At 38.0% G+C, this 16,350-nt stretch overlaps 1 protein-coding gene across 1 annotated transcript; it reads right to left on the reverse strand.

Annotated features, from left to right (window-relative positions):
- Positions 1 to 4,770: 4,770 nt before the first annotated feature.
- DIRAS2 (DIRAS family GTPase 2) lies at positions 4,771 to 5,370 on the reverse strand. Its single transcript, XM_024214987.1, has one exon. It carries the CDS (start codon positions 5,368 to 5,370, stop codon positions 4,771 to 4,773), a length of 600 nt encoding a protein of 199 aa, XP_024070755.1.
- Positions 5,371 to 16,350: the final 10,980 nt, after the last annotated feature.

A 16,350-nucleotide genomic window follows, 5' to 3' on the forward strand; every position in this document is an offset into this window, starting at 1 on the left:
TATTTTCCAAGCATGTATTTGTAATTTAAAACTTTATTTTGTCTGGCTTATATTCAGAACATCACTGGAAACATAGAAACTTGTATGTTCAAATGACTTTATATTGGTAGTTTTGAATAAAATATATTAGATAATGAAGTGGCAATAAATACATTTGGATGATAACTATATATCTTAATATCTCACATACATATATAAAATTCATGCTTTGTGAATAGTTGACTTGTCCATATCATGTTTTCATGGTGCTGAAATTCATTGTAGATTTTACAGGTCTTGAATATGCTCAGGGTGGGTCTTATTGGACCAGCTTCTGTTGGGGTGAGAGACAAGTTTTTGAGATTACACAGAGCTCTTCTTCAGGTCTGGGAAAGGTACTCAGAGTGTCAAAGCTAAATACAAGATGGAACAGATTGTTTAGCATAAGTAAACAACACACATTTAAAGGGACCATTCAAGGTGAAGTGGCCCATTAATACCTCTCCAGTCATACGGGAAGGAGCAGGGAAGGTTAAATGGGTTATAGATTGCTGTAATAAGCAATAAACCCCCGCCTACTGTTCAACTCTAGTTGTCACCCGCCACCTCACACTGGAATCCATATGGAGTATCATCAGACCGTTACATCCCATTGTCAATGGGGATCACATCCTGAAAGAAATCTTTCCTGAACCCACTCTTCTGGCCTTCAAAAAACCCTGCAACCTCTCCAAACTCATTATCAGAAGCAAGCTCCCTACAGACCAGGACACACCAACTCAAAGCAGCACCAGACCCTGACAGAACATAAGCAAAACCTGTAGACATCTCTCCACTGTTATGATGATCAACACTCTTCACAACACACTTTTCAAGATCCATGGGTCCTACACATGCTTATCACAATATGTGATGTACCTCATCCAGTGCACTGAGTGCCCCAATAACAACTATGTGGGTGAAACAAGACAATCACTATGCTGTAGAATGAACTCACACAGAAAAATGATAAAAGACAAAAACACCATAGCAACTGTGAGTGAACACTTTTCACAAAGCGATCACTGTGTATCTGACCTCTCAGTCCTCATCCTCAAAGGAAATCTGCACAACTCCTTCAAAAGATGAGCCTGGGAGTTTAAATTCATAACTCTGCTAGATATCAAAAATCAGGGACTAAGTAGAGACACTGACTTCATGGCTTATTACAACAATCTATAACCTACTCTAACCCTCCGCCCCCACTCCCACAGCTTTTTTTCTTTCCCACCTAAGACTGGAGGGGTGTTAAGGGGCCATTTCACCTTGAATGGTCCCTTGAAATGTATGTTTACTACTTATGCTAAATAATCTGTTCTACCTTGTATATAGCTGGGTTATATTTCCCAGACCTGAAGAAGAGCTCTGTATAAGCTCAAAAGCTTATCGCTCTCACCAACAGAAATTGGTCCAATCAAAGATATTACCTCACCCACCTTGTCTCTCTAATATCCTGGGACCAACAAAGCTACAATACTGCATTCAATATGCTCTGTTTATGTACATTTTCAGAGAGCTTCTGTATATTGGTATCACATTTCAAAGGAAAACACAAAATATAACAAAGCAGTATTTTCTCTTTATTTCCCCCCCCCCCCTTTTTTTTTTGGTTGTTCTATAAAGAAAAAGAACATCTGTATCAGTAATAGCAAAACAAATATTTTTGACCAGCTCACAGATATGAAAATTCTAGTATTATAAACTGCAATGGCAATGCAAGGGTATAAAATATGTTATTTTAGAGTCAGTGGTCCATGAATAATATTGCTTCTATACTGGCCTTGCTTTAATACACGCAAGAGCATGAAATAAATCATGGCTTATTATATTGTTGGAGAGGAATCAACTGGGAATCAAAGGAAATTGTCCTTAAGCCTAACAGAAACAGGTTTTACTTGTTTTATTTCTACTCTCACTGCAGAACTGCTAATCTCTGTTCGCCACTGAAGTCAAGGATGGTATTTGGTCCAATAATATTACCCTTTGAACCTGATTGAGATCTCATTTACTAGTGTAAATCATGAATAACTTCATCAAAGTAAAAGCAAGTAAGTAATATTGTAATAAGGCTCTTTGTCTTTAAGGTGACTTTTTAGTTTGTTTCTATACAGTTGTCATATAAATGTAGCATGCCAGAAAAAGTTCTCAGACACAAGTCAAACACAATAGTGCCTTTGACACATATTCACAATGTCTATTAGCATCAATTGGAGTTCAATTACCAAACGGTTGAGCTCTGTCTATGGCTCATTTTTTTAATTTGTTGCTGCCTGCAACAATATTTCTTAAACATAATCATTCTTTTATTTTCCATTTTTGTTAATGAAGTCCAAAATTAGGAAGATGAGAATCTTTAACCACTTAAACTATTGGCTCACAAACAGAGTAAACATCTATGTAATTCCCACTAAATATACCACTGATAAATGCATCACATCACTGTTCTTCAAATACTGTTGGTTTTTTCAATAGCCTGTCTGCGAGAGAATCCACTCAGCAATATAAAACAATTCCAGAATCCTTTATATGTTTAGGAATTGATTAGAGAAACCTGAATTTCATTTTAATGTGAATATGAAAAGGTGAAGGAAGAGTCTAAGCCTGTTTGTTATACTCACTCCAGTTTTCTCATTCCTTTTCCTTATTCAGTCAGATGTGATTATTTTAAGGATTAAAAGGAAAAACTGGCTCAGTAGCTCTTGCAGCTGGGAATTAGTAGCAGAGTTACAATTCTCTACATCTATTGCAATTAAATCAGAGGGTGAAATCCTGGCCCCACTGATGTCGGTGAGAGTTTTGCCATTGACTTCAGTGGAGCCAGGATTTTGCCTAGAGAGAATTACAACAGTTAAGGTCTCTCTTTGAGAAAAGCAGTGCTGGCAGCGGGCCTGCTACAATCCTTTTCTACCCATGCTATCCAGTAAGTGGTTGCATTTCTGTTTGGAAGTTGGAAGGTAAACAAGAAATCACTTTAAGAACAACAAGGTAATTATTTCTAAAGTGAATACTGCATTTAAACTGCTCTTATAAGACATTTATTATGTAATATGCATGCTAATTTTCCTAGTACCTGACTGCATTTTCCAATAATATGCTTTTGACATACACATTTGCGAAAAATACAGTGAACGCTTTTTGTTTTAAAGCAGAAAGGTGCAAACTGTAGAATATACAATTTCATATCCTTTAAAAAAGTTAATGTGCTTTTTTCATCTTTAATGGTCTTTGTTTTGCTTAGTTGTAGGATATAGAGCAAATCATTCATGTTGTGTATTTAAAAAAAAAAAAAACCACTTTGGAGAGATTTCAAAATAACTCACATCAAATACACTTTTTCTCCATCTTGGACTGCAAAAAAGCAGTTTCTCAAAAAAAAAAAAAAAAAGGTCGTAACCTGTTTTCTCTATTGTGAACCTAGTATTGCATTGTAACTCACTTTTTGACTGAACTGTTAATGTGCCAAATCCTGTAGTCTTTACTTAGGCAAGTCTTCTATTAATGCCACTAGAGACGGGGCCAATAAAAGTTCTCTAAGTAAAGACTGCCAGATATGGTTCCCTGAATAGTCTCAGTTGTTCAGACCACAAATTTAAATAATAAATATAACCCCCTTTTGCCAATTTAAAGGCAATAAATCTAATAGTTTACTGTATGTTTATCATAAGATGCAGGCAAATTTCTAATTCAGATGCAGTAATTATACAGAAGTTTGATTTGGCAAATCTGGCAATATGAGCAAAATCATTCTCCTCTCTCTCACACACACCTGCCTGCAACTTCATAGACAATCTGTTCATTTACCAATCATATTGTGCTCTTATCAGCAATGTTTGAACTAAATAATTTCCACAGAGGCCTTTGTAGAGGGAGTCCAGAGTATGTCACCCTGGGGGAAAATTTTTCTGTATCTGCACATATAAACTGACATGCTCCAAAGGCAAATATTTGCTCTTCGGAAATATCTTGGGGCCAGAGGTACAGGCCATCCCTGGAAATGATGGTTTAGCTGAGCCCAGAGAGGAGGGAATGATCTCCAGCTGACCCAAGGAGATTTTCCCCCCTCCCCATCCTTCAGTTCAAACACTGCTCATCAGCATAATACTAAGGAGGGACATAATATGGTAAGAGGAGAGAATCAATATCACATTTAGCTGCATAACCCCTTTATTTTCCCCAAATGTACAATAGTTCATAAATTGGTAGCTCCAGGGTTATCTTCTTCCCGACATCCTCCAACCCTGAACAGTCAGCACCAAGACTTGTACAGAAAAATATTTGTGTTATCTCCAGCGTTCTTGAAGGCTATGATAAGTTATCCAACATGCATTTATACATTCTAGATTTCTTCATTGGCATTTCTTTCTCTTCTAAATCTGTATTATGTAGATACATCACCTTCCATTACAGTTATATGCTAACAGCATAATAAAAATAAGTAATTGGCATCCAATCCTTCCATAGTGCAGTATATTGTTAATAAGGAATTAATTTGTTTTCTTCTATTTGCTTTAAAATTAGAAATCCTTTCCTACTTTTTTAATTCTTGATTTTATTTTCTAACTATGATTTGAGTTGTTGGGAGTTTATTTTTCATAGCAAATAAACTCCTCTTTTAAAAAAAATCTATTGTATTTCTTTCATAACAGCTACTAATAAATAGGGTTTCACATGGTTCCTCATTGTCTATAGGTTTCACATTGGGTTCCGTCAGAAAGAATGAGACTACATGGTTGCTTCATAACAGTGCAATTTTCACATGACTACACATTTGCCTTTCAGCTTCTCTTTCCTTTTCTGCTGTTTGCTTTTTTTACCATCAATTTGTAAACTCACAGTCCTGCGTTTCTCTAGGTTTAGCAGCTCTTGGAACAGCTCTTTCACATTGTGGTTCAACTTGGCAGAAGTCTCCATAAAGGCACACTTCCACTTCTTGGCCATGGCTTCTCCGTCACTGCTCTCCACCTCTCGGTTTTGGTTTTCATCACTTTTATTCCCCACTAACATAATTGGAATGCTTTCCACATCCCCTTTAATCTGACAGATTTGTTCATAGATGGGCTTGAGTTCCTCCAAGGACTGTCGGCTGGTGATTGAAAAAACCAAAATGAAAGCATGTCCTTTGGAAATAGACAGACGCTGCATGGCTGGAAACTGATGGCTCCCTGTAGTGTCGGTAATCTGCAAAGTGCATATGCTCTTATCACAGCTGATCACCTGCCTGTAGGTGTCTTCAATGGTAGGAATGTAGCTCTCTTTGAAAGTGCCTTTCACGAACCTCAAGACCAAGGAACTTTTGCCAACTCCTCCAGCTCCAAACACCACCACCCTGTAATCATTGCTTTGCTCAGGCATGCTTTTCACTGTAAGTGATGCTCAACTAGGGGGGAAAAAACCTAGGAAGGAAAATGTAACAAAATATTAATACAGCTTTCCATGGGGAAGATGCTTTATAACTTCTATGGTAAGAGACATGAGAAAATGACTGAAGTAATGGCATATCAATAATACATAATGACTCAAAAGGACTGATCATGGGTTATAGAGCAATTCATCTCAACACTGTTTCTAGATTCCAACCCAGTGCAGGTTGATAAAGCATGAAAATTACTGCTATTTTGTGCTTAACTGGTGGCCTTTGTAAATTGAATGCGTAACTTTAAGTCCAGTTACTAGTGGGCAAATGTACATAGCCCCCAAAATACCCATCTGTTTGACATCCTTGTTGACAGTCTGTCTACCAAGAGACTGAATTGGCTAGGGAGCTGGAGCTACACTCTCACCCATAGAAGATGTACTTCAGGTCATTGTTGAAGCATATTGATGGGGAGACCAGTGTGTGTGAACTTATCCTTCTGCCCACGCTACACCTCTTCTGTGGATAGAGAATTTGTTTCCAGTGTGGTACAATTCATATCTTTCAGAAGCAAAACTTAAAACTAATGGATAAGTGCTAATATTTCATTGGAAGCACTAAGTGTTTCATAGTCTGCCTTTGGGGGTTTTCACCACTTTGGTTTTACCTCAAAAATATTGTTTTATTTCCTAAATGAGCATGCTCATTTATAATTCAAGATTTATAATTCTGATTTTATTTATTGCACATTGTAATTTTTGCATGCTAATATTTCTCTACATTTACCAGAAAAGAGATATCTGCATCTTCATAGAACTTTGAAAAGAATCATATTGTCAAATCTATCAAAGGGATGATAATGCACGGTATACTTGGTAGTGATTTCTCTGTCAACCTTGAAGTTCAGCAGGTTCAGCAAGATTACCTGTCACCAAAATCTCTCCCTAAGCAATTAACTATAAATCTGGTCATAATAATAATAATAATAATAATAATGTATTCCATGTGTAAAGAGGGATCCAAGGTTCGGTTAACTAAGGTAGTTCCAGAATTAGAGAAAGTTTGGCTATAATCATGGGTTTATCTAAGGGCTAAATCTTGCTGACTTTGGAACTGACACAGTACCCATTTATAAAAAATGGAAAAATTCCCATTCACTTCAATGGATGTTTGTCAGGCCCTGAATGATACAAAACTTCTCTGTATTTCAGTGAGACTTATGCAGGCATAAGGGCTGACAATTTGGACCTTAAAAGAGGAAGCAGAGAAGAAAGGAAAGCTAGTTCATAGTTTAATTGAGTTTGAGGCCAGAAAGGGACCCTTAGATCATATAGTCTAACATCCTGTGTATTACAGGCCATTAAATTTCACCCAGTTACCCCTGTGTGGAGCCCAATAACTTCTTTGACTAAAGCATATAATCCAGAAAGGCATGTCTCTAAGACATCAAGAGATGGAGAATTTGCTCCTTATTTCCAATTTGAATGTCTGGCTTCAGTTTCCATTATTGGTTTTTGTTATCCCTTTGGTCAAAAAATTGAAGAGCTCTTTTGGTACTTGGTATTTTCTCCCATGCAAGTACTTACACACTGTAGACAAGTCACCTCTCAGTCTTCTCTTTGATAAACTAAACAGATGCAGCTCCTTAAGCTTCTCACTGCCAGGTACTTTCTCCAGCTCTCAAATCATGTTTGAGAGTTTTTTTTCACCCTCTCCAATTTTTCAACATCATTTTAAAAAATATATACTGTTCTGGTATCCCCAGTATTCTAGTATTGGTCTCACCAATTTCACACACAGAGGTAAAATCGCCTCCCTATTCCTACTCACTACTCCCCTGTTTATACATCAAAAGATTGCATTAGCCCTGTTTGCCACAGCATTGCATTGGAAGCTCATGTTGAATTGCTTGCCCACTATGATCCATAACTCCTTTTCAGAGTCACGGCTTTCCCAGATACAGTCCCCCATTTTGTATGTCTGGCCTGCATTCTTTGTTCCTAGATCTCTGAGCCTAGTACAGTCCCTATGGATGATGATTCTCTATTGGACTTAATCCATTTAACATGTGCTTTATTGATACTTTATCGTTCGAATTTTTAAATCAGAATGTTGCGTGGTTCTAAGTCAAATGTATTAAGAAAGTCTGTTTATTACATCTACACAGTTACCTTTATTAAACAAATTTGTAATCTCAAAGAATGAAACCAGGTTTGTTTGAAAAGACCTATTTCTATAAAGCCAGGTTGACTGGTATTAATTATATTCCTCTCCTTTAATTCTTTATTAGTCAAAATCCCGCAACAGCTTTTCCACTGATGTTAGACTAACAAGCCTTTAAGTATTCAAGCCATCCTGTTTTCCCTTTTTTTAATAGTGGCAGAATGATAGCACTCTTCCAGTCCTCTGGAATTTCCCCATGTGTTTTCTTAAAAATTAACATCAGTGGGCCAGAGACCACCTCAGCCAGTTCTTTTAGGACTCTGGGGTGCAAATTATCTGGGTCTGCTGATTTTTAAAATGTTTATCCCTAGTAGATGTTGTTGTTTAACATCCTCCTTGGTTACTAATAGACTGGAAAGTACAAATGTGATCCAAGCACATTATCCTCCTCCTGCTTTCCAAATACAGAACAGAAATATTTATTGAACACTTCTTCTGTCTCTGGATTATTATTAACAGTTATACAATCTCCATTTAGTAATGGACCTATACTACTTCTAAGATTTCTTGTGTTCCTAATATACTTTAAAAATCTCCTTATGTTCTTATTCCTGTTAGCCATGGACTTTTCCCTGATTAAAAAAAAAATTGGGTTTGTTTAGTCTGGAAAAGAGAAGACTGAAAGGGTACAGGATAACAGTTTTCAAATACATAAAAGGTTGTTACAAGGAGGAGGGAGAAAAATTATTATTCTTAACTGCTGAGGATAGGACAAGAAGCAATGGGCTTCAATTGCAGCAAGGGAGGTTTAGGTTGGACATTAGGAAAATCTTCCTAACTGTCAGGGTGCTTAAGCACTGGAATAAATTGCCAAGGAGGTTGTGGAATCTTCATCATTGGAGATTTTTAAGAGCAGGTCAGACAAACATCTGTCAGGAATGGTCTAGATAATACTTAGTCCTGCCTTGAGAGCAGGAGACTGGACTAGATGAGCTCTCGAAGTCCCTTCCATTCCCATGATTCTATGTCTTCATTCTATTTTATCAATTATCTATACTTCATAACTTCTCATTTACATTGATTGCTATTCATTTCCCTATTTGTTATATATTGCTTTTTTATTTCTAATTACTGCCTTCACATTTCCACTGAACCAGGATGGGCTTTCAGTCAATGTTGTCTTCTTTCTTGATTGTGGAATTGTGGATTTGGGACCACCTAGAACTCATCTTTTCAATTTTCATTAATATTTTCCTCCTAGTCAGTTTTTCCTCATATTTTTCCTCAGCTTTGGGAAATTAGCCCTTTTGGAGCTCTCTCTCTGTGTGTATACAATATATATAAAATGTGTGTGTTACTGGTTGGAAGGGTCCTGTGTTTGCCCATATTGAATGTAATCAGGTGATGATCACTGGGTCCTAGGCAACCATAAACTTCCAGTACAGTGATTAATTCACTTCCATCTGTCATAATCAGTTTAGCCCTATTCATCAGTTTCCCAATAGAATTTTAGAGATGGAATTATATAAAATGTGTGCTTAGTGAATAACTTTGCTTTCATAGTCTTTCTGATCTAGATGGGGACTAGAGAAGACATAGAAATTTTGCCTCAGTGGTAGGACAGCCACGGAGTGGTTGCATGTTTAAGGAATAGGCAGCCCAGAAAGTACAGGATGATTCCAAGGACTGTTCTTGACCATGAAATAAAATGTAAATAACACACTAGTCAGACATGCAGATACACTTGCTGAGACACAAATGCAGGTAGCCGAGAGAGAGCAGAGACCATTCTGGGTATACAACTGTCATATTGAGTTGCATGCTTAAAACAAGCACATATGTCACTAATCGGGCAGGCACTTCTGCTTGCCAGCACCTTAATATTTTCAGAAGGTGGCACTTCAGTGGATGTGAATAAGTAACCAGATTCTGCAAGCACTCTGCAAATGGAATTCTTATTGGCTTCTCCAGTTCTGTAGTCTGCACTCACACGAGTCATCCCATAGTCAATGAAGGCAAAGGTACTATTAACTCCCTTTTAGTGCCTAAGGGCTGGTCTACACCCAGCCGCTAGTTTGGCGGCTGGGGATCGAAGTTCTGGGTTCGACTTATCGCGTCTGGTCTGGACGCGATAAGTCGAACCAGGAAGTGCTCGCCGTCGACTGCGGTACTCCAGCTCGGCGAGAGGAGTACCGCGGAGTCGACGGGGAGCCTGCCTGCCGCGTGTGGACTGCGTCTGAACCGCGGTAAATTCATACTAAGGTATGTCGACTTCAGCTACGTTATTCACGTAGCTGAAGTTGCGTACCTTACTTCGACTTGGGGGGTTAGTGTAGACCAGGCCTAAGAATCTAAACAAAACTAAACATCTACCTTGGAGCACAAACATATGGGTAGATCTGAAGAGTGTGGCCTTTATCGTACTAGTAAAAATAGATCTACATATTTGTGCACGTAATTGTATGCTTAATTGTGCCCAACTGTACATGTATTATTTTAATGTAGCCATATCTGGATAGTGTCTTTTTGCTGTATTAAAATCCATTAGAAAAACGTCTAGCTGACAGGTTAAGGCAGAAAGGTAAAGAAAAGATACAGCAAATGGCCAAAACTATCTTAAAGTGGACCTCACTTGTGAGCAGTTATAAGCAGAGGTTTTCATGACCATTTGGTTGTTAAATAATAGGCAAAATTTCACCATATTTATCAGTTACCAGAAATTTCCATGACAAAAATGATATTTTTCTGCTCCTGTTTTCATGACAAAATAGTGAATTTTAAAAATGTTTTGCCCCAGGTGGAAATGTAACACTTTTAAAGGGAAAAATGTAACAGCTAAAATAGTTTTTTTTTCTTGCAACCCAAAGATTCTGTGCCTGTCAAAAGCATCTTTAATTCTAGTGGTGGATAAAAAAAATGTTTTGTAAATATATGGGACCTGATCCTCAGTGGGTTTAAATCGTCATAGCGCCACTGAAGTCAAACCACAGCTCCACTGCCAATGCATACCAGCTGAAGGTCTGGCAGAGGGATTGTTCATGCCATTTTTATCAGCAGAAAGAATATCTTCACAATGCTAATGGCAATGTAGTTGTATGTTAGAGCAGAAACTCAGCCAGGAGAAAATATTAACTCAAAATAACTTTTGTCTTTCTTCAGCGCATTTAAGTACAATACAAAGCTACTAGCGAAGTCACATCAGGTTGAGACATGGTGTGTAGTGTGCAAGACCTAATGAAAGTAATTAAAATTCTCTCATGCATTTAGTTTGCCTGAAAAGACAGAAAACAAAATTGTTGCCTGAGTGTTTTGTCATATTCAGCTCCTGCTTTGATTAGCTACTATGGCAAGTTGCCTTGTTTTTAGAATGGTTTTTTGTTAATCCATATATTGATATCTACCGTGTTTTAAAGTTTTTCTCCATGATGGCAACTCCATGCTCTCCAGGAGGCTATTGGACAATGGATGTTAAGGTCTTTAAAAAAAGTCTCTTTTATTTATTATTAATATACCTTTGCAAAGTGTAGGTTTCATATGTATTTCAACTGTTTTGGAGCTAACCTTCTCTATAGTAAAGGAGGGGAATCTCCTGGTGTCTGACATTAAGTGTAACAAAATCCTTCATGTGGTGATGTGAAGAGGGACTTCAAAGCTATGGTATGATTGTGCTTTGGTCAGATCATTTAAGTGGTGCAAAAAAATCATTAAGCCAATTGACCTGTGATTTCTCTGGGTTTTCTTAATGCCTGCTATGCAATATAGAATTTAGAATGACGTGTATTCCAGGAACCTCTTAACGGTATTGCTGTGCATTCTCTTTGCCTGCAGCCATTCTACCTTATGCTGTCAGCTCTCACAAGCTAGTAAACAGGATCAGCAAGAGGACTGAAAACCTCTAGATGCAGCAGGAAAGGGAGCCGGTGACTTGTTAGGTGTCCTTTGAGCCAGTAGAGAATGACAGTGTGGTGAGAGGGGCACAATTTTTGGAGATGTCATCTGTCAGATCAGATGTAAAACAAAAACCCTGGTCATTAAAGATCCCCTGGTACTTTTCATAAGTACAGTTGTCAACCCCTATGTTCTCACCAATTCCAGCTTGAGTAATTACATTCTTTTGAGATATATTAATGCATGATTGGGATAACCACCGCAGCAGTGCTGATGTTTGGGTGGAAAGAGCATGTGGTTAGGCACCCTGGGAATGGGAGGATTAGTATCTTTAAAAATGCATTAGGTTTTAGAGTTTTGCCATTGGTCAATATTTGTTAATTTTTCTTTAAAAAAGTGATAGGAGATCTCCCAAGTACATTTGTTTATGCAGGCACTCCTATGTATTATTCAATGGGCTAGGGAAAATACACAGGAGTGTTAGTGTTCAGCTAAAATAAAGCCAGAGAATTCTACATTAATATCTTTAAGAATAATGGGCATGTTGTTTGATCAACTAATACCAAATCTTCTTTGTTTGTCCCAGAATTTAATAGCCTTTGATATTCTTGTTGGTGTATCATGGAGAGGAGGTAATGGACAGATGGTTGGTGCCCACAAAGTATTGATGTTATAGAAATAAAGAGAGAGTCTGTTCAAGTGATTTAGGTCCCAGGTCAGCAAAGCATTTAAGCAGTTGCAAAAGTGCTTTGCTGCATCGATATGGAAGTAAGTATGTGCTTACAAGTACTTTGTGAAATCAGAGCTATCACTTAGTCTGATTGAACATTGTTCCTGAATACTGGGTATAAGGCATGCATGTAGCAAAAAAGCTGTCAAGAGTGAAAAAAATATAATTAAAAAGGAAATCAGTGATTTTTGTCTAGGTCATTGGGTGCAGCGATTAGAAATTAAGTGATTATTTCTGAATATGCTGGGTCATGTTGACCGAATGGTGTTCTATTATTGGACACTGGAAAGATCATCTTTAATTTGGGTTTAGAATTGCTTTGAAGTAGTCACAGGAAAAATTACCAAGTGTGTGGGATGAGGAAGGGAGTTACTAATTGGATCAGTGATTGGGTGGAGGTTTGTAGACCTTTTGTTCTGGGACCATGAGCAAAAGCAGGATTGGGGTTGGTCAGGGTTCATGATGAAAGGTAGTCACAATCAAATTGCAGTAAATGGGAGAGGAAATACTGACTAACTGGCTTGCGTGTGACTCCTGTCAGGAGGCAGTAAAATAATCTGGTTTCACAGTGGACAGCATTAATTTCTATACAGGGAAATCAAAATGATAAGGCTCTGGGCCCAAACATTCCATTTTCTGTCTGGGATGCTCTCTTCAATAATTTTTGCTTGGTTTTTGAGAATACGTAATGTCTTCTACTCCACATATTTTATAAGATGCACAAACTCAAACCAACTCAGAAGGCTTACCTATGTTCTGAACTGCACACAATGCAAATTGAAAGGAAGGGGGTACAAAAGTTGCTTGAAGCTCACTTGTGAACTTCACTGATTTATGAGGCATTGGACCCCCTGTATTAAGTTAGAGCAGCCAAAGGGTTGATAACAGCCCCTTGGGGTCAAAACCACAGGTAGAAATATGTGTATTTTGCAGGAGATTGGACTAGATGAGCATAATCGCTTTAAATAAAACCTATGAATTGGAGTGGCCACACACACTCTTGTTCAGCTACCACCCATCTTCCTTGCTCTGATACCAGCAATGAAGGGGAGAACATAAAGCCTGTCCAAGCCACCAGAGCATCTCTCTTGAACTGGGATGATCTTTTCAGGCTGGATACACTGGCTTTATAGCGGATTTCATCCACAATGCAAAATATAGTGGTTATACTGCAATGAAGAATCTGTCCCAAAATGTGCAAATAAAACAGTGACTTTAATATTGAAAGTATTTTTTTTAAGAACAGGAGCCCTACACTGCTGTCTCAAAGACAAATGAGCATTAAAAGGAGGCAGAACCCAGCAGCTATATCATCCATTGATTACAGAAGCTATGCTCTGATTTTGCAAAGTAACTGGCACGTTTTCAATGAGCAGTCATTAATTTCTATGTTTTTTCCAAGGATAAAATATCCACAGAACAATCAGTTCCAATTCATGACATTTCTCCTGAGGTTAGTTTAATTGTGTAGAAAAAAAGTTTGCACCTGTATGATTAAAAAAAGGTTCAAATAATATTCCAAATTAGTGTCTTTAAAATTGTTTGAACACCTATGAAATATTGTACAGAAGACTTTTCTGGGTGTGGTCCCTCAGTAAAATGCAAAAAGTATTCTAAATTGATATTGTTGTAATAATAAAATCTTGAGTAGTTATTAACCCAGGACCATGCCATTTGTGGTTATTGCTGTTACTTGTATTACCATCGCACCTAGGCGCCGCAGTCATGGACCAGGACCTCACTGTGCTAGGAAATGTAAAACCACAGAATGAAAAGACAGTCCCTTCCCCAAAGAGCTTACAATCTAAGTGTAAGACAAGAGACTAAGTCTAAGATGGAGAGAGATGGAAATACAAGGAAACAAAGATGATATTGGTCAGCATGATAGGCTGTGTTCTCAGCATACCAGCAGCCTATTTGTTGGCATTTTTATAGGCATTAAGGCAGAGGAGAGTTTTAAGGAGGGTTTTGAAGGAGGATAATGAGGTAGCTTTATGAATGTTTATGGGGAGCACCTCCTAAGCATGAGGGGTAGCGTGAGAGAAAATATGAAGGTGATTGTTTGAAAGTGGGCAATAGAAGCTGGCCTTGTGGGCTGACGAGAGGTGGGAGTCAACATCTTGATGGTGAATCAGAGATGATAGGTAGGGTGGGGTGAGGCCATGCAGGGTCTTGAAAGTGAAAACAAGCAGCTTTTGGCTGATGTGATAGAGAAAGGGGAGCCAATGGAGGGATTCAAAGAGAGGGGTGACATGGTCAAAGCAACAGGGTAGGAAAATGATTTTTGCTTCAACATTCTGGATGAATGTGAGTGGGGCAAGATTATGTTTGTCAAGGCCAGAGAGAAACATGTATCAGTAATTGAGACTCAAGATGATTATAGCCTGGACAAGAGTTTTAACTGTGTGGATGGATAGTAAAGGCCATATCTTAGAGATCTTATGCTGAAAGAATTGGCAAGATTTAGACATAGTCTGGATGTAAAGACCAAGAGAGAGGTCCAAGTCAAAGATGATACTCATGTTATGAGCATGAGACTTAAAGATAAGGACATGTTTAAGTGCTTTGTTAGATTGTGACCAGAGTGCACCATGCATTGAAGGATTGAGCACTAGAGAAATGCATATGTAAATATGAACAGATTTCATAAAATGACAAAACCAAAAGGCAAACTAATATTATCCAGAATAATGAGTACCAGTCCAATATCTGTTTAACAAACCCCATGTTCATTTTTAGTTTCTGAAGCTGGTAAATTAAAAAAAAAAGATCTTTAATAGTTTTGGCTCTGATTTAGCAAGCTAGTTAAACTCAGGCTTAACTTTAACCACATGAGACGTCCTATTGATTTAATGGAACTACTCCTATTCTTAAAGTTACACACACATTTAAGTACCATGCTGAATCAGCACTTTAGTCCATTGAACACTTAGGGTACATCTTCACTACCCGCCGTATCGGCGGGTAGCAATCGATTTATCCGGGATCGATATATCGCGTCTCATTAAGACGCGATATATCGATCCCCGAATGCGCTCACCGTCGACTCCGGAACTCCACCAGAGCGAGCGGCGGTAGCGCAGTCGATGGGGGAGCCGTGGCCGTCGATCCCGCGCCGTCTGGACCCCAGGTAATTCGATCCAAGATACTTCAACTTCAGCTACGCTATTCGCGTAGCTGAAGTTGCGTATCTTGGATCGATCCCCCCCCTAGTGTAGACCAGCCCTTAGGGCCAAATCCTGCTTGCCTTTCTCTCAGGAGTAGTTCCAGTTAAACTTAAGTTGAGGTAAGTGAACAGGATTTGGCCCTTACAAAATCAAATACAATGCTGTTAAATTTATTAATTATATGCCAGTCTGTCAAATCCTACAATCCTTATTCAGTGGAAGTTTTGTCAGAGTAAGGACTGCAGGATTAGATTTTAGGCCCTGATCCTGCAAACACTTATGAATATGTGTAACTTTATGCATCTAGACAAATTGACTAGAGTGGGATAAATACCAAATATTGTGAAACTCATGATAAAATCACAAGAATTGGCAACTATGTACTGTTACACTATATATATATAAAGATATATACATACTTCAGACTACTTTCTTTTCCTTAGAGGGAATAGCAGAAAAACTACAAAAGTTTTGTTTATTCTAACCGCACAGTCCTTTAGTCCTGAATAGCTTAATTTTACTGTTACAACAAAAAACTATTGGTCCAAATCTTCAATGGAAGCAGAATAGTTAGAGATAGGACCACAGGATTTGGCTCATTCTTATGAAAAACCATAACAAATTTTATCTTCTATTGCTAGGAAGATAGTGATGACTATCATGAACACTGGGCCAGATTCTGATACCTTTACTCATGTTGAATAGAACCTTACTCCAGAATAGTCCCATTAAAGTCAATTATACTATCTGTGTCATAAAGTATTGGAACCTGGCCTATTGTCTTAATATCTGAATTTCACAAGATAAACCCCCTGAACAAAATACCAAACAATCAATGCAGTGATTTAAACTAGATTTTGAAGCTGTTTGTAAAACCAGGATTTAAGAGAAGATCTGGGTATAATTTGTAGACTGTTGTATAGCAATAATGGGTTTCTGAAGGGGTTTCTAATTGTTCATACAAATCTATTCTCTGCCAAACTGCAGGAGTGAACGGGCAAAGTTGAATTTGTTTTATAAGTTTAAATTTT

The sequence above is a fragment of the Terrapene carolina genome, unplaced genomic scaffold (genome assembly GCF_002925995.2).
Source record: "Terrapene carolina triunguis isolate 2854851 unplaced genomic scaffold, T_m_triunguis-2.0 Scaffold113, whole genome shotgun sequence".
Classification (NCBI taxonomy): domain Eukaryota; kingdom Metazoa; phylum Chordata; order Testudines; family Emydidae; genus Terrapene; species Terrapene triunguis.

Excerpts from the sequence above, each read along its gene's own strand:
- DIRAS2 (XM_024214987.1), bottom strand. The coding sequence starts at position 5,370 with ATGCCTGAGCAAAGCAATGATTACAGGGTGGTGGTGTTTGGAGCTGGA.